At 38.9% G+C, this 19,585-nt stretch overlaps 1 protein-coding gene across 1 annotated transcript; it reads right to left on the reverse strand.

Moving 5' to 3' along the window:
* Positions 1 to 510: 510 nt before the first annotated feature.
* LOC146305874 (vang-like protein 2) lies at positions 511 to 12,306 on the reverse strand. The gene is made up of 8 exons (XM_084711661.1): positions 11,982 to 12,306; positions 6,018 to 6,259; positions 5,604 to 5,727; positions 4,911 to 5,518; positions 3,695 to 3,831; positions 3,101 to 3,236; positions 1,621 to 1,864; positions 511 to 1,055 (listed from the first exon to the last, which is right to left on the reverse strand). Exons 2-8 carry the CDS (start codon positions 6,086 to 6,088, stop codon positions 798 to 800), a joined length of 1,578 nt encoding a protein of 525 aa, XP_084567787.1. The 5' UTR covers positions 6,089 to 6,259; positions 11,982 to 12,306; the 3' UTR covers positions 511 to 797.
* Positions 12,307 to 19,585: the final 7,279 nt, after the last annotated feature.

A 19,585-nucleotide genomic window follows, 5' to 3' on the forward strand; every position in this document is an offset into this window, starting at 1 on the left:
TGTGAAGTCCGTCCAGTGTTTCTAACTTCATACCTTCAGTTCATGTCCCTTTGATTCAGTCAGTGAATCCAGTTATTGTCCAAAAGGTGAGACAAAGCCGGGGGACCTATGTGCTGACTTTTTCTATGTTTGATTCTGCCTATTTATAGCCTGTGAAGTCCATATTCGTCAGCAAAGTTACAGAGAAAGGAGAAGTAAAATTAGCTCTGACATAGAATGAGCTAAAGCTCTCAAGTCTGATGCCTAAAAAAGGTCAGCTGTACAACTGTTGTTGCCGACTTAGAGGATATCTGCTGCAGGTCCACATACACGGGTATATTCTCTTGAATAAATGTAGCATGAATTACTAATGTGGCTAAAATCGTTCTCAGTGACTCAATTGGCCATTTTAACAAAAGTTTTTTCACCAAAAGTTTATCAAAAGAATGTGTTTCATTAAGTTGGTGATGAAAAAGTACCTGAAAAACTTCTTTTTCAGCATCAAGGTAATCAGAAGTCAACAGTCAGCACTTACAGACAAAAGTATTTACTTTAATCTTTGTTCCCCAGAATTGAAAAAGAGGAACGAGGTAAGAGACAGGGTATTTCTGCTGCTTTGTCTTTTCTTTTCTGTAGGGTCATGACATTTCAGTCATGAGCACTTTGCATATTTGGGTTTCACGCTCATCATCAAATAAGAATCAATAAAAATAATGTAATACCAAAAGATATAAAAAGACACCCTGAAAGCACTATTATTAGTAACTTTGATTCATCGTCATCCTCTTTTCTTCCATCCATTATTCATCTCCGTCCTCCTACACAGACGTCTCTGACTGGAGCTTCATGACAAACTTGTGGCTTTTGGGGTCGATGAATTCCTCGCCCAGGCGCAGGAAAGGGAGGGGTGTCACTGTGACGATAAGGGAGAAGTCGAGGCGTCTCAGCGAAAAGACCTGTCCCTCACGCAGTGCAGCTGTCACTGGTTCCTCACTCACTAGTGTCCACTGGCGCCCCCTGCTGGTGTCAAGGTACTGGAGGGTGGGGCCTGGGGTGAGGTAACGCTCAAGGAAAGCCTAGGAAACAGGAAAAACAATGGAAACTAGTTTAATGTGGTTGAGAGACATTTTTGCATTATGTCCATTATTAGTATTGTCTGTTTGACTACTGACAATGAAGGGACACAGTTTAAAATGGCTTTCCTGGTTAAACAGGAGCTGCAATGATTAAACTCATCTCTTTTTTAAAAGAGTAGAGGAAGAGTCCATAGATATTTATGAGTAGAAACTGAAAATTGAACTCTTCAAGTTGCAGATAAAACCACTCTAAGTGGACACTATTCGTCACAATTTACAGTTGGGATATTAATGATTGATTGCCGTTAAGAATTTGAGCGAAAAAAATTAAAAAAGGCAAAAAAAAAATATCATATTGGATGATTAACCAAAGGAAAAAATGGGGGTAAACGCAGAAAACCCCCCAAAGTATTACAGTATGCACATGGTGAATTGTTTTTTGTTGAAATAACTAATAAATAAAATTAAAACTTAATAACACTTATAGTTTATCTAAAATTATGACAATTTAAAATGTGAAATAAATAAAATCAAATAGAAAATACCTTGAAACTACCCTCCTTACCTTGGGGGTCATGTTGTGTGTGATGCAGAACTGCAGGTGGTTGATGATGCTCTCCATGCTGTGGTACGACTGCTGCCTGGTGGCACGGAGGTACTTCTGCATGGCCCGCGCCATGGGGGCGAAGATGGCTTGGGCTGCCTCCCTGGGGTCCATCAGCTCCCGTGGGTGTTTGGGGGAGGACGCGGCCTCTTCGTCCTGGTGACGCTTGATGTGGGTGAAGGCTTCCTCTACTGCCACCACAAGCCTGGGAGAAGCAACAAGTTCATTCAGAACAGGTACATTTTGAACAGGAACTGCACTAGTATTAAAAATGGGTCAAATGTCTGCACATAATGTAAAAAAGCTTGCTCGTGATGAACCCACAGAGAATTATCACTCGACTCTGCAGTTCTCAGCTCTACGGAGTTTTGTGGCCTCTTTCTTTGTGTTTGGTTGTAGGTGCTACAACTTTAACTGTTTTGGTTCACACTCAGCAGAATCGATTACAGCAGCAGCAGACAGCAGTGAATAAGAGCTTTGTGTTTTAGTGTTGGACAAAATGAATGAACAATTGAGGGTTCATGCAGCTTTTTAAGAGAAAAATCCAAGCACTTTTCAGCGTACCTAAACCAAAAGTTGCCAGACTCAAAACTTTTATCGTCACATTTCAATTGTTACTATGAATGCAACTGCAAATTCTTTTACACTCACAGCAATCAATGTCACTTTGATTGTATGTTTTGATCATGATTATTTAATACTAGTTAATTTCCAGAGTAGGAGATCAAAAATAGACTTATCTAGCTATAAATGATAAATATGACATCGTGATTGTTTCATTTCATAAAAGATTTTTTGTTTACATGAGGGACTGTGTCGAAGAAAAAACAAATGTGTTAAAAATCAAGCATTTTTCAAGCATATCTTCAATTTCAAGCATATTCCTAACATTGAAAGCATAGTTAAAATAAAGCATTTTCCAAACTTTCAAGACTTTGTATGAACCCTATTCTTTCTGCTGACACTAAGCCTAAAGCTTAATCACTTGGAAGTATAAAACAACATATTATTATTACCTACACTCAATACAGACATATCATTTAGTAGGGCTGGGTATCGGCAAGAATCTCATGATATGATACGTATTACGATACAGGGGTTACAATTCAATATTTGACAATATATTATATTTTTAAAAATATAATTTTAGGAAAACTGTCAAATTATAAAGAACAAACCACCATATGCATAAATTCTGTAAATTTAAAAAAAGTTTACTTTTAATGCAGCATGAACAGGGAAGATAAATGACTATACTGCTATTTAGTGGTCGGGGGTTTAAAAAATACAAAATGAACCAAATCCACAAAATGTTTCGCGTGTCACGATACAGTGTTTTTGAGAATCGATACAGTAACACAAAACATAATATTGTGATACCCAAGTGGATGTACAAACAAAGAAAGGACTAAATGCAAATGCGTATTTTGTATGTCCTCACCTGGCCTTGCGTTTGCGGACCCTCCGCTCCACCTCTGCTTCCTCGTAGTAGTACTCGTTGTGGGAATTGTCTCTTCTCCGAGCAGCAGCCGCGATCATGGTTCTGGACTGCCCCGTAGAGTTGTTGGTGCTGTTCTCTGTAGACAGAAACGCTGAACTTTAGAACGACTCATACGTCTAACTGGAAGGCAGAGCGATCTTAGGCATCCTGAGCATGTATTCAAAGAAAAGCTGTTCTTATTCAATTCCAAAAAAGGGATATTGTGTAAAACGTAAAAAAAACCAGAATGTATTGAACTGAAGTGGTAACATGGTGACAGTATCATGACGGGGTATAAAAGAGCCATTCATTAAAGGCTCAGTCATTCACAAATCGAGGACGGTGTGAGGTTCACCTCTTTGTGATGTATTGTACACATCTGTCTTGCAATCTATTGCATGTTGCAGACTTGTATCACCTCACCGTTACTACAGGAAGTGTAATAAGATTGTCTCATTTGTGAGTTACCATTTGTTTCCTACCCTTGTTAAATGTAGTTTAAATATACAGAATAGGAATTGTTGTATTGCAGAACTGTACACAAGATCTTTTTACCTTCCCCAAGGTTGTAGACTTTGAAGGCAGACATCTTCTTGGAAAGGATGGACTTGGGCAGGTTGAGCAGGGCGGGGTTATAGACTGGGAAGTCACTGTAGTACTGGTCCAGAACCCAAACCGCTGCCCGCTGAATGCTGCGTTGCACAAGAGAGGAAAAAAAACAAAGTTCTTCCCTTAAATTTGACACACTTCCTACCAAACAGCCGTTATCAGTGTATATCACCCTTGACAACCCGACAGCTTCATGGCCACTCACATATGTGGAAGTGGAAGGAAGTGGTGAGGCAGAATCAGCCACGGTCACTGGACTGCGTCTGCTGCACTGTGTTAACTGGAATTGCCATCTTGTGGTTGTGTGCCACCACTAACCAGTCGAGTTTCATTTTACATCCATGTCTGTCTAGTCTCATAATCTAAGTTATCGCCATACGGACACGTATGATTCCAGTGAATAATTTATAGTATGAAACAAGCAGCTGATAGAGAGCTTCATAACATGGTGCAACATCAAACACACAGGTGTTCACAGGTGCACAGTTTCCAGGAGTCAAACCAGATTTGGCCATCCAATACAAATACTCAGTGATTCATCCTTTGTTTTTACAGTGCAGTGAGCCACACTTATTACCTATATCCGCGTCATCTGCTCCACGCTGCTTCACGCCATGAATCAAGGATTCACTAGTTTGCCATGCGGCAAGTCCAGGTGTGCCGTGAGATTTTGTGACAACTACACATTATTATTGCGATATACAACTATATAAAAAAAATATTAACGAATTTTTAATTTACTATATACTGCACTTTATACACACTCAATCCCCAATACAACGCAATTCTATTCTAAAAAGTTCTTTGCACTCTGGTCAGTCTGACTGGCTTCTACTCTATGCCTCTCTCTGTTAAAGGTTGGTTACAGTGGTTGCATGATATGAATACAGGTGTGCCTTGAGATTTTGGCTTGCCCTTTGTTTTCCACTGGCCACAATAATTTTGAAATCCACTGTTTGAGATATCTGTGCAAAATTCTGTTCTAATTACTCTACAAATTCTTGAATTATGTCCAAAAACATGCCAGGACTGAGCTAGGCTAGGACCTCAATGTTGGATATCTAATTTAGAAACAAAACAAGAACAAAGTATGAAATTAAAACAACACAATAACATTATTTAAATGTGAGACAAATATTCCAGATATTCCACAGACACTAACCTGAGGTATCCCACGTTGTAGAAGTGACTAGCTCCATCTGTGGTCCTCACAACCTTCAGACAGAAAGCAGGCTGCAGGTGTCTGACCTCCAGCAGCACCAAGGCCAGGTACTGAATGAACAGCAGTGCATCCACCAGAGAAGCTGCATATCCCACAATCCCCCTGTAGTCCGTCTCCCGGGGCTCCAGCACCCGCACCCCGTAAAAGAGCCAATAAGACGCCACAAAGAGGAAGACCAATGCCAGCAGCAGACAGCGGAAGATGAAGAAGCGTGGCAGAGTGGCTCTGGGGGGGCGGAGGAACAGCGCCCAGGTGGAGATGAGGAGGATGAGGAGCTTGAAGGCCAAAGAAATGTAAAGACCCTCACATGGCGTGCCGCAGGGTTCCAGCGTGTCCCGCCACAGGAGCTGTGGGAGGGCCAAGAAGGCCAGAGGAGTGACCAGAGCTACGAGCCCCAGGACAGCGCCGAGGGCCAGGCCGAGGTACCGGCGGCACTGCAGCGGAGAAGACTCCTCGAGGTCCTTAGAGATCCGTGTCAGGTCCTCGTTGGAGATGCTGTCCACAGAGGTACCGGTGACCACGGTGGTGGTCTCGCCCCAGTTGTCATCCTGAAGAGAGAGGAGAGTGTTGGTGATACACGGCAGAGCTGAGCACAGCGTTCACAGCTGAATTATTTAAAAATTTAACTCTCACCCTGTCGTCTCCTCTGGTGGACTCTGCGTCCAGCAGCGACTCTGCAGGAGCCTGGATGGTCACCGATTTGTCTCCACGGATGCTGATGTCACGACTCTTTGAGCGATGCCTGTCCCTCCTCTCCCTGAAGAAAAAGACAAAGTGGACAGGTCGGGGATGGTTTACTGTCTGCGGATGGACAATAATTATTTCAAACTTCCTGTCCTGGCAGGTTGGTTGCAGATTATTTTCTAGTTAGTGATAAGACTATTTCATAGCTTCCATTTCAGCCAAATTGATGGGAAAAAAATTCTTGAAACAATGACTTAAACAATAACTTGAAAGTTTTTTAGGTTTTGGACAGTTAACTGATAAAATAGTTATCAGATAATGAAAATAATTAGTTGCAGCAGAGCACAATCTCTTGTCTGCTACCTGTGTTTGCGGGAGCTCCGTGAGTGGGACGACTTGTAGGAGTAGCCCGAGTACGTTGACTCGTTGTCCATGTCGGAGGCCGGCGGTGGGCGGGGTTTCCTGACCCCTCCTGCCCCCGAGCCGCCGCCTTTCTCCCAGACCACGCCCAGCTGGCTCTTACGATCGCTGATGGACTTTGAGGAGAGGGCCAGAGGGAGGCGCAGCAGGTCCACTTTACTCCTGAGGGAATCTATCTTGGTGGCCTGGGAAAACAGGCGGTCAGAACAAAGAGAGGAGGATAAATGGAAAGGACACACATTATCTACTCAAGTAGAAGTAAAGTACTCATTCACTTTACTATGTAGTATTGTCCCATTCATTGTTGAATAAAAATAATCAATAATTGCCCTTAAAATGCATCGAGTAACAAGTTTATTTTAAAAATGTAAAGAGTAGAAAGTACAGATATTTGCATTAAAATGTAGAGTAGAGGTAAAATGTTTTCAGACAAATTGATATTCAAATAAAGTACTACTTAAGCACAGTAATGAAATATTTGTACTTTATTGCTGCCTCTGAAAATAAATTGTAGAAATGGGAATTCAGAATGAACAAAGATGGGGGAGTCAACAGAAGAGAGAAGGATAATTTGTCATATTGGACAGGAATAAAAGCATCTCAAAGGGAAACTAACCAAGCAACAAGAAGAGAGACAGCATTGTTGAACTGTTGGCACTCTGCGGTGTGTGAAAGTGTCTGTGTGTGTGTGTGCCTTCAGTCACATAGGACATAGCTGGGCCCATTCTTCCGCTTTAAGGGAGTTTTTTTACGAGCAAACTCAAGTGATTTGGCCCCGAGTGTGTTCTCAGCCAATAAAGGGCAATTACACCACCTTCTATTCTGGGCTACGAGTCTCCGGTGTGCACGACACGCAGGGGCGGAGGCTGAACATCAGAGCAACTCTAAAATGTTCCAGTTTCATATGTGGATGACTCCAACGAAGCAGAAATTTGTGTCACCTTGGAGACCATGCAAGGAAAAAAAATGAAGAAAGGCTATTTAGTTTTGTTCACGCTGGTTTATCTCAACTTCTTGTAGTGTTTTGTTTTGGGTCCATGTGTTATACATACATGCTCACACAGACGCCACATTCCCCAACTGTCCCCTACGGTCTCCAAGGGCAACGGAGCTTAACTACTACAATGGGGATGAATGGGAGGCTAGGGGTGAGAAAGGACAGGAGGGGGGCTGTTGCCATGGCAACCAGAACATCAACTCTACACCCCCCCCCATCTCCTTCTCCCTCAGATACACACCTCAGAAGACAGCAGACACTAACCATTTACCAAGCCACAAATCTGACTGGATTTTAATTATATTTCTCCATTTTTCCGCCCCCATAATCAGTTTCTGTCCTCTATTCTAAGTTTTTCAGCGTGTTTTCAAGTAGGTACTTTCCGAATTGGTCAGAGAACAAACAGACTCTTAATCTAATAACAAATCTCCTCGCGCTCTCAATTTGTGCCATGTCCCCCGTGCATCCATCCTCCACATTAGACTCTACAGTTTGCCGTAATGGCTTTCATGTGATTCACACATGGACTCCTCTGCTGGGACATCTGCAAACCGACACATTCATAGGTGCATCTGAGCAGTGAAGCAAACAGAGCAGCTGCATCCCTGCTGTTAGGCAGTCCTACTTTTTGATTGCACAAATTTGCTACTTTTAAACCTTTTCAGCTATAAAAAACAAAACAAAATGTTCTATAAATTCACTCATTTGGTCATAAAACTCAGTTTTGTCTTAAGGTTCTGATAAAATTCATACATGTTTAATTTAGCTGCAACTCAAAAAGAGTTGGGACACGGTGTAAAACGTAAATAGAAACAGAATGCAATGATTTGCACATCATTTTCAACTTGTATTCAATTGAATCCAGTACAAAGACAAGATATTAAAGGTTGTGAATATACAAACATTCTGAATTTGATGCCTCCAAGTTGAACAGGGTCAACAAAAGACTGGGAAAGTTGTGGAATTATTCTTAACAGATGACCGTATCTTGATTGGGTATTAAAATGGATATTCTCAAAAGTCAAGCATGTATGTGATAATGGGGGTTCTGTGTGGGCAAATAGTCCAACAGATTTTGAACAGTTGTTTCTCAACACTAAACTGCAAGAATTTAGGGATTTCACCATCTACCATCAGCTCATAATATTATTAAAAGATTCAGAGAATTCAGAGAAATGGCTGCAGGTCAGTGACCCTCAAGCAGCACTAGAAAACCATCTATCAACAACATCCAGAGCTGCATGTGTCTTCTCCGGGCCTGAGGTCATTTGAAATGGACCGATGCAAAGTGGAGCTTTCAGATCATTTCAGAAACCAAGAATTTCACCTTTAAAGCACTAGTGAACAGTTAATGTCCTCAGTTCCCAAACACTCGCTCCAGCTGCCAATCGGCTCTTCAACTTGGAACATGTTTCCCTTTTATAACACGGTGATGCAGAGTAAATGTGAAAATAAAACCACTATTCAACTCTCAGCTCTTCCTGTTGAGCATATTATTTTCAAATAAAAAACACGTGGCGGTGTAGAATTTAGGTCACAGCTCAGATCTGTGATGTGAGTCTGATAAATGAATGAATGAATGCCTTACGCCAATAGACCCCCTTTTCAGCGGACGTCATCCAAAAGCAGCACGTGGATTTCGCAGTCTCCCCCTGTCACCCAAATGAGTTATCAAGCTGGAAACATTGAATTAGATGTTTTACCGGCACCAAAATCACCAAAAATGTCTGGTCGCTGGTCGATATTTCACTGGTCGACTCAAGTTATAAAGGATTCTGACAGGATCACTGCTGAAGACATGATCAAAACTGCTCATATCCGCAGCACAAATTGACAAGCCGTTGTGTTCTGCCATACTTTTGTTGCCAAACTGCATGCACAGCTTGCTCATTGTTTACAAATTGTAAAAAGGTCTATGTCTGATAATTGGACTGGATCAGTCCCATCCCGACCAGCGACAGTTCCATCATTTGAAAAAGACGGATCTATTTTCATACATAAAAGGGGGTATAAACAAGCCTTAAGAAGTCCAAAACTGAACTTTTGACTGCACAAACACACCACCTGCCCTGGAAGGGTTGTGAGAAAGAAGAAGAAATGAGTGCAGCTGAATGCAGAGAAACTCTGGAGGAAAGCCTGATGCAGTCTGGAAGAGACCTGCCACTTGTGAGAAGATTTGCTTACCAGCAAGAAAAATGAACTCAAGCATGAACCCAAGACTACACAGGAGTGGCCTAACACAAATGTTAGTGTCCCAGAGCGGCTGAAGAGACAATAAAACATTTAAAAACTTTTTGGTCAGGGAAAAGCAGCTCTCTACATTTTTTAAAGGAGGAGAACGTATGAGGCCACTGTCACGTCATCATGTGAGGCAGAGCACTGAACTCCCTTCACTTTCTGATTAAAAATGGAAATCACACCGACCTGAACGCCCAGAATCTCTAGTGACAAAAATTATCTCTGGGTCTTTGCTGCTGCAGCTTGCGCAGACTTTAGAAGCTTTTTTTCACAAGCAGGAACTGAGTGTAATATCGGTCAAATCTCAGGCCAGACGTAACACAGAGTGTGAGAATAAAGACTGACCAGAAATAGAATTCACACAATGAACAACGAACCTTTAAACGAACACACTAACTGGTTATGAAACAGTCTCAATTTAATGTTGATGCCTTTATTTGACCTACATACACAAATTAGGCATTTCTGCATAGTTGTTCTTATTATTTAGATTAAAACAAACAAAAAAAACCAATATCGGTATGCTATATTTAGAATATTTTAATGGCTCTGCCCTTACGTCAGACAACCTTTTCTAACAGGAAACTGCTGGTTCATAAACCAAATATTGCTCTCTCCAAGAGTTTTGTTTCTACTGCTGCCTCAATCTGTTAGTTTGATTATGTCATTGTGTGACTTTGGTGTGGCGGAAAATGCTGCGGTGTGAAGCGGCCCATACAACATGCAAATGGTGATTAGCTCGCGTAGATGCAGCTGTGACCACATGTTGCATTTCCTGTAAAATCTGCTCTCGCAACGTGTCACGATGCACAATATTAAAGCGCATCACAGATTTAAAACTACATTATTGTACCATAAACGACACAAGCTCTGTCTCTCTCCACCCCACCCTGTCTGAGACGCTCAATCCCATCGATCCCACTGACGAGCCTCTCTCACTGTAATCAATCCACGGCTGATCGACTCACACTGGACTCCATGTTCATCACCATCATCCGGGATGTGAGCGGGTCCACATGCAGCGTGGAAACACGACAGCCAGGACCACATTGTAAAAAAAAATATGAAGGGTTTTCCTCCATCTCTGCTGCTGCAGTGATCTGCACTTATTTTATCAGATTCATCATCTTCAAATTTTTAGTCAGCTCTCTCAACTCTTTCAAAATTTTCAAACCAGATTAAATCATGATTGTACTTTAAATTATGTTGCACAAAACTTTTAAACTATCTTAAAATTAAGAAAGGTTAGATTTAAACCTCTCTTTAAACATCAATTTACTTTTACTCTAAACACAGATTAAATTTAATTCTGCCGCACCAGAACTTTAAACAAGATCCGGTATTAACTTTAAACTTACCCTTGAGGAGGTTTAACTTTAAAAGCGGCTGCCATTTTGAGATGGATCGAGCAAAATACTCTTCACAGAAAGTTAAGGGACAGACACAACCTCATTGAGTTTTTATGTCTCTCTTCTTTCTTGCAGCCTGCAGTTGCTGTTTTTATCTTCTATTATTTGGCCATACTATTTTGTTAAACTTTTTTTTTTTAAATCAAGCAAGCAAACAATATAATATTTTGTTCATGTTTTGGCCATCTAGCAAACAATGTAACATATGTTCTATCTAACCAGGAAACAATGTAATGTTTTGTTAATGTTTTAGCAAACATTGTCACATTTGGTTAACTTTTTAGCTGATTTTATTAATTTTATTAAAGCATACAGGGCAGTAGAAAGTTAACTGTTTAACCCTCTCTTTTGTATGTATGATTATATGATTTATTTTAATTTGTAAGAAACAATCTCCATATTTATTTAATTTCTATTTAAAGTTGAATTTCCCAAATGGAGTTTAGTATTTAATTGTGCAATAGACCTCTGCTTAACTTTAAACCTGGTTTTAAACACAGTTTTGCTCAGCTCTGATTAGAACTAAGATTAATCTTCTCTCCACCTTCCAGGTCTGGGTGAGACAGCTAGTTCAGTTAGGTGTTTTCTTGCCACCGTGCAGCCTCAGGTGGCTCCTGGGGGCCTCCAGGCCTCAGGGTGGCAGTGGGCCAGTGAGGTGTGGCTCCCACAGGCGACTCAAGCCCAGGCTTCAAGGCCTCCACGTTACAAACACTTTGAAAGCTCGTGATAACCAGCGAGCCAAGTGTTGCAGGGCGCTTAGACTGAACACCAGCGGGAAGACAAAGCGGAACACACCCAGGATGAAGTGATGATCATACTGGAGACTGACTGCACACTTCACTTAACTCACATGTGTGTGTGAGCAGAGTGAGAGAGATCCACCAAGCTGCTCAGCGTGTGTGTGTGTGTGTGTGTGTGTGTGTGGCCCACAGCTTGACACAGTGGATAAAGTCCGCGGATCAAAAAAAAAAAAGACTATGCAAAGGAGCTCAAATTAACTGTGCAGAGACCCGGAATACACGATCACACTGCTGGTGAAATTCAGCTTTAATCAATCAGTGATCGATACTGTTATCTGCCAACTCATCAGTGCAGACAGGCGCACGAAAGTGGACAAAACACACAATAAAAATGTAAACAAAGCGGTGCCAAACGTTAATTTTGTCATTGTAGTATTAAGTACGCAACCTGCCGGTGTTATCATGTAAATGCTCGCATACAAACAGAACACTGTTACCCATAATTCCTGCAGAAATGTCTTACCTTTCTGCCCGCAGAGAAAAAGCTGCAGCCCGCAGCACAAAGCCGACCAGCAGCGCCGTCTCCAACAAAAGTGCCTCCAAATTCACTTTCTCCAGACTCTCATCCGTCCGCAGTTTCCACGCTCGTTCATCGCCGGAGTTTGACTCGGTTCCTCCGCGTGCGCAGCCCGTGTTTGTTTGTTTGTTTGTGTGAAATTATCTCTCAAACTGAAGCACCGAAGCCGCACAATAGGCAGCGACACGCCGCAGCTCATCCCGGCTCCGCATCTGCTGTGTGGCGGAGCCCCGCTGAGCTGAGCAGAGCTGGACGTCCAGCACCGGCTGTTAGAGGGACACACACACTCCGACAAGTTAAACAGAGGACAGACGCGGCTTCCGGCGATGACTTTCAAAATAAAACGGAGCTTTTAGCACGAAACCAGCGGTCGGAGAAGTATTCAAGATGATTAACGTTAACTCAACTAAAAACTAAAATTAGGTGGGAATAAACGTTTTAGTCACCTGAAATAGAAATAAAAACTAGATTTTGGGGGAAAAAAACTAGCAGAAATGGTAGTGTGCACCTACAAAATTAACTTAAATAAATAATAATAATAAAAAAAAATACAGAGCAGCTATTAACTACCTTACCTACCTGATCAAACTTCTTAAATAACAAACAACCAAATAAATAAATTAAAAAAAACAAAAACAAATACATTTAAACAAACAAACAAATAAATACACCATTAAACAGATAAATAATAAAACTGAACACTGAACACTGAAACTAATAAAAACAGCAAAAAAACTAAACTGAAACATGCAAACTGACTCGGGAAACTGAATGAAACTAAACTGAACTGAAAATAAAAATAAAAATGAAAACTAATACAAACATAAAAAAGCTATAAGAACTGATTCAGATCTTTTACCAGTGGTGGAAAGGCTACTGATAACCTGCACTCAGGTAGAGGTGCTGTTACATTACTGAAATATTGCTCAACTACAAGTAAAACTACTGCATTTAAGTAAAAGTACAAATGATTTTTTTCTCAGAAAACTTCTCACAGTATTAGATAATTTTTAACCATTGATGATAGTCAATTGTAGATCTTCTTAGTACTCGGTTACAATTTTAAAAGTGACTGAGTAGACTGCATAGTGCAAGGCATACTGAAGTACTGAAATACTCATAAAGTACCAGTTCTCAAAAATGACTCAAAAGTGACAGTAATTTGCATACTTGTTATTCTCACCCATGTCTTTTACTGAAGTAACACAACACTGAAAATACTCCACTACAATTAAAGTATGTATTATGAGCAACATTTACTTAAGTATCCAAAGTAAAAGTACACATTGTGCACTGCAATGGTCCCTATGAGTGTTTTACTGTTGTATCTGATGTTTCTGGATTAATATTATTGTTGCATTAATGTGTATGTTGCATTTTACTGCTGTAGATCTTTAAGGTTGAGCTCATTTGACCTTCTTTATGTACTGTTGGGTAGTTTAATCCACAGCAGTGCATCATGAATTATAAGGATAAAGTTGCATAAAATGGAAATATTCAAGTAAATTGCAGCTAACTCAAATTTGTACTCAAATACAGTACTTGAGTTAATGTACTTAGTCACATTCCACCACTAAATGAAACAAACAAGCCTCTAAAACCTTTTAAAATACTTTTTAAAATCCCTCTCAGTCACCACACTCATCACAGATCAGTGGTAAATGTATTGCCTCAATTTTCTGTTGCTGTCTAAAGAGCTGTTTATAAATATTTAATTAAGTGGTTAAACCTTTTAATAATTAATGAAACATCAGTCCAAGGAGTGTAAGCAACATTTGAATGTTGTTCCTTTTTTCTAAGCAAACAGTTAAATTCAGAAAAAATGCGTAATATTTTCTCCTTCTCTCAAAATGCATTTAGAAACAAATGTTTTCTTATAGAAATATTGATCAGATTAGAGACAAAATTTAAACCTATCGACAAAAGATTATAATAACTAATGTACCCAAATTATTAATTTGCAGCAACTATCACGTGTAAATGCATCACCTAATCAGGCATTGCAGCAACAATTAATTAATTTTTATTTTGTATTTTAATTCAATTAATTAAATCAATTAGTTATCAACAATTAAAGTGATCACCAACTATTTTTAATCATCAGTCATTTGAAGTCATTCTTTAATTCTAACTCTCTAATGTCAGCTTCTCAAATGTCAATAACTGAATATCTTTTGGTTATGGACAAAAGAGAAGACATTTACTTGGGCTGATCAGTTTTTTTCACTATTTCCTGACATATTAAGGACCAAACAGCTCATCAATTAATTGAGAAAATGATTGGAAGAATAATTGGAAATAATCATTAGTTGGAGCCCAACTGTCAGGTGTACAAAATAAAAGGAAGTGAATGAAGACAGTCACTTAATGTGATTAACAGTGAAAGTCTGACATCTGTTCTTTATATATTTGCATGTGAACAGTAGAAAAAGAAAAGCAGAATCAGCCTTATCAGCCTTGGCTTAGTTATTCACGTTACAAACTTTGTGCTTTTATTTTTAAGCAGACAATAATTCACTTCCGGTCATATTCTTGCTGTCGCAACGGAACTTAACGCATTTCAGCTTCACAGAGCAGAAAACTAAATTATACCGTTTTCGCTTTTCTTTCACTATCAGAGGTAAACGGTTACATCTTTTATCTGTTACAGAGGACATTATCTGTTTTGTTTGTTTAACCACAAATATCAAATATACAGAGAGCAGGTCGCTCTTCCTCCACACTGACGCTCCTCATCCTCGGTGTTCACAATATCCAAGGATATTAAGTGTTTTCTGACATTCATGTTTGAATTCCTCTAAAATAGGTCGATTTATATGGAGACATAAAACTGCCATAAAAAATACAGAAATACATGTGGAAATATGAAGAGGAATAAATTAAAGAATTAAAAAAGTAATAAGTTAAAAAAGATGGAAATATTATGAAAAATAAATCTAAATAAATGTAAAAATATTAAGACAAATAACAAAATACATGAGAACAAGCGTCTCATCACTCAAGTATTTTGATTCCACATTTTTTATTTACTTATTTTTTTTTTTTTTTTATCTTTCTATTTCCACATTCTTGCTGATTCTTTCATTTCTTTTTAAATTTCCATATTTTTATTTACTAATGAAATCTTTATTAATTAATTAATTTTGCCACATTTATTTTCTCATTCTTCTACAGATTAATTCTTTTTTTTTATGGCACTCTTATGACCCCACAGATTTGGAGATGCAGTAGAAGTTGAATGTAGCTGCAACAACTATGAAATTTAAGCAATATGATGTATCAAAACATGTACTTCTAAAATAACATTAAACGGCAAAAACTGAACCCAAAAATCAAAGACTCACATCAGTTGTTTTCTTAATCCAGTTTTTTTTAATCTCACAAAACACATGAATCTGACACATGAGCTCTTTCCTTCCTTCTGTGCAGCTAAACAATCTCACCAATTTTAAAAACAAGGGAGAAGAAAATAATTTATACATCCTTTTTTTAATCATATCTACAAAAATAAAATCAAATACGAGGACTAAGGCTTTACAGAAAAAAATTAACATATATAAAACAAGTGGGTCTGATCTCTCTATATTACATGAGTGAACAAGATTTTTTTTTTTTTTTAAAAAGGACACAAAATAAAAAAGACAATGAGATGATAGTTAAAGACGTGTGTATGCATACAGTAGTTTGCACCGTGCAGGGAAGTTTGTGCAACATTTTTTTTTAAAAAAGGAATCAGTTATAGCTTCTTTTTTTTTTCTTTTACAGCCGGTTAGGGCCACGACGCTGATGTCAATGTACAAGATAAATGAATGAAAAAGAGAAATCATGGAAGATACAAAGAAACTGAAGTGTAGAGGTAGAAATTGGAGATGAAAAACGCTGTAGTTAGGAGAGGTGGGAGGAAAGAAGAGATGTATGGAAAGAGATTTGTTGAGGAGGAGAAGAGATCCTGATTCAAGCAGCTCAGACATGGACAACACATACGTTTTATTGTAAGCAATGACACCCAGAGTGTTAAAACTTTAAGGAGTAGTTCAGATTATTTGAAGTGGGGTTGGATGAGGTATTTTAATATGAGATGAGATGAGCTGTTAAATAAGCCAAATATTGCACCCTTCAAACCAACCAGACTGCATTAGCAAAAACAGTAATTTTACTTTGCAGAACCCAGGAGTTACTGCACTGCTGCTGCCTTGATCTTTAAGTTTTTTGTGTTACTGTGTGACTTTGGTGAATCCAAAATAACCTTTTAAAACACCAAAGTCACACAACAACACAAACAAACTAGCCAATCAAAGCAGTGGGAGGCCAGCAACTCCCGTGGCTGTCTGACAGCAAGGTAAGGCGATGAAAACATTCTAAATATAGCATTAACTTAAAATGATATTGATTTTTTTAGGTGGCTGAAATAGGTTTTGCTGCTGACCCTGTCCTCACGTGTCTCGGCTTCCTACATCTAGAATCCTGCTTCTCCGAACGATGGACGTGTCAACCACCATCTACTGTAGGTAATACACTGACTATCCACAAGTTCCTCATACAACACCACTTTAAAAAATACTTTAACTATCCCTTTATGGAAAGTTTTTTCTTGCCATGGACAAAACATGAGTCTCCTGGTCTGAGATGCTTGAAAATCAGCATCCAAAATATTGAGAAAAACAAAAAAAAAAAAAAAAATGTTTCCTTCAACACCTCCAAACAGATATTTCAATTTAGCAGAACATTTTTACATTTTAGCACAAATTTATCAAGTTCATACAGGGCCAGCTGCTTAAATCAGATCAGCAGCTCTCACTATAGGTCCCAATTATTTTTTTTTGTTCTTAATTGACAACTCCTGCTGTGTGTTTTGGCTAAAGTGTGAAAACCTTCCACCAAGTAGTAAAATATCGTTCTAATAGTAGAATCAGTGGCTGGTAGTGTGTAAATATACTTGGCTCCTGGTTTGGTGCGGTTTGATAGTATCCTGTTGGTGTACTGTCAGTTCTAAAGCTGGTAAAGAGGCTGGGTAGCTCACTAAAACGCTCCTCACTTAGTATTTGAAACCGGCTCAAATAAAATTCAGTCCAGTGTGATTCTGCCCAGCCGGATAAGAGAATGGAAGAGAAAAAAAAACATTTAAACTGGTTTACTTGTAACAGTTTAAATACGTAGCTTCTGTCTAGTGTGTGAATTAGTTTCAGAGAGATGGAGTGGGAGAAAACAAAGAAAAGCACTTGGCTTAAGTGTCAGTCTTTGCTGGTTAGACGTGCCTCAACTAAGGTGTACAAAACCTTTTCTGAACGCAGAGGACTTTCAATTGCTCCTACATATGATCAAAGATAGTTAATGGAATAATCTGACATTTTGGGAAACACACATATTCACTTTCTTGCTGAGTGTTAGATGATATCAGTACCACTATCGTGTCTGCGCGTCACGTACGGAGCTGGCGCTAGCAGCAGCTTTGCTTTGGGGGAAAAGCTAGCCTGGCATTGTCTACAGGCGTCTAAAGGTGTCAGTATCATAAGATCTTAATCGTTTAATCCCAGACATATTAATACAACACGTTGTGGTTTTACAAAGGTTAATGTACGGAACGGTGCAGTAAGATTGTATGGATGCCAAGAATGGCCATGCTTGCAATTATTTTTTAAATGCTGTTATCTCAAGACAGCAACACTTGATTTTTCTTAGTTAATCTCATTATCTCTCAAGATCAAGGACTTAATTATTTCATTATCTGGAGATAAGAAAACTTGTTTCACGATGTTGAGTTAACAACATTTTCTTCTCACAAGATAATCATTTTATTATCTTGGAATAACAAGACATAACACTTGTTTTCTTGGGGTGGATTTATCCCATAATCTTTAAGAATCACAAGATAATTATTTCATTATCTCAGGGTAACAGAACACGTTTTTTGTAGTTAATTCATCTCATTATCTTGAAGTTACTTTGTAGAACTCTGAACTTACTACACTGTTTTATAACTATGCTATTAGTTGCCTTCACCCATTCAACATTCCTGTTGATTATTTATCAAAAATCTAATTGTGTTAATAGTTTGTAAAAGCATCCCTAGAATACTGTTGCAATAATTTGATATTGAGTTATTTGGTCAAAACCATTTTGATATTTGATTTCCATATCACCCAATCCTAGCTTGAATAAAAAAATGCTTTGTATCTTAATGATAAATAATAATGAATTAATTTAATATTGTTAACATGTTTAACTATTGTCTAAGGAAAATGCACAAAATCTGCAACCCTAGTCATGACTGGCAGGGAGGATTCACAACTGAACAGTAAGTTGAATAAGATAATGAAATAATTTCCTCATGATCTCAAGATAACGACATTAGAAAAAATGATTGCAAGCAAAGCCAGGAAATTGTTTGGCACATAAACACTTGTAAAGCCACAACCACACGTGGTGGTCTGTGACTAAACAAATAAGACAGATCATGATAAGCTGTGCACTTTTGAGGTGCTGGTGGACAGATATTGAATTAAAAATAAAAATAATAGTTGCAAGCGTGGCCATTCTTGGCTTCCATAACTTCCTAACAATATAAAATTTGTTGATTTGCCACCCATTTTTGCTCTGTGCTCTGATAACAGTGGAGAAAGCTCGGTACCCCTGTCAACTTTCTCCTTTTCTTGTCACTTACTAACCAGCTAGCTAATATTAGCAAAATGCTAGATAATAGATAATGATTACAATTAGTTAACTTGAGTTCTGGTAACATTAGGCAAGTCAAGATATATCTATATGTAACTTTTACAGGTCCTCCAGAAATGTCAACTGCACTTTTCTTTTCAACTTAAATGAGCCAACCACATTTAAACATATTAAACTACAAAAAACAGGTAAGCTTTGCTCAACAGTCATTGGAGCACAGAGCAAAAAAGGGCAGGACTTAGTTAAGGTCAATCTGTGAGCTTCTGAAGTGCTGGTAGACGGAAATTATGACCTTTAGACAGAGCCAGGGTAGCTCACTCCACCGGTTTCCAGTCTTAATGCTAAGCTAAGCTAACCAGCTGCTGGACGTGGCTTCACATTTCCTGAACAGATATGACAGTGGTATCGATCTTTGCAAATAAGTGTATTCCTGTAAATGTAAAACTACTTCTTCAAATACATTTTTGCTTTGTGATCACAGAACATTGCATATAGCTCTTTTATTGTTTTACTTGAACCATGTGTGTAAACTTGAGCTTGTAAAATTGAATTTTACAAAGCTTTTCCCAGTAAATATAACTTGTTCTGTGCTGTCAGGGAGGGTCCTTTTCTGGAAAGCTACTTGGTAAAGAGCACAGTCCTTTGGATGTAGGCTAGATGGATATAAAACACTATGCATGGTACGACCATTGGATGGGCGAGGGGATACGTTGCTGGTTCACAGTATTTACCGTGGTATTTACACACACAATACACCAGAGGAAGGGCTTAAAGGATGCACACACAAATCTTAAAGTAGACAGGCAATGTCAGCGGTGATATTTGGCAGCAATTTGATTGAGTGGCAAACAGGTCTTCAGTGAAAATTCAAGTTTGAA

The sequence above is a fragment of the Lutjanus erythropterus genome, chromosome 23, assembly GCF_056507025.1.
Source record: "Lutjanus erythropterus isolate fLutEry1 chromosome 23, fLutEry1.hap2, whole genome shotgun sequence".
NCBI classification, from domain to species: domain Eukaryota; kingdom Metazoa; phylum Chordata; class Actinopteri; order Lutjaniformes; family Lutjanidae; genus Lutjanus; species Lutjanus erythropterus.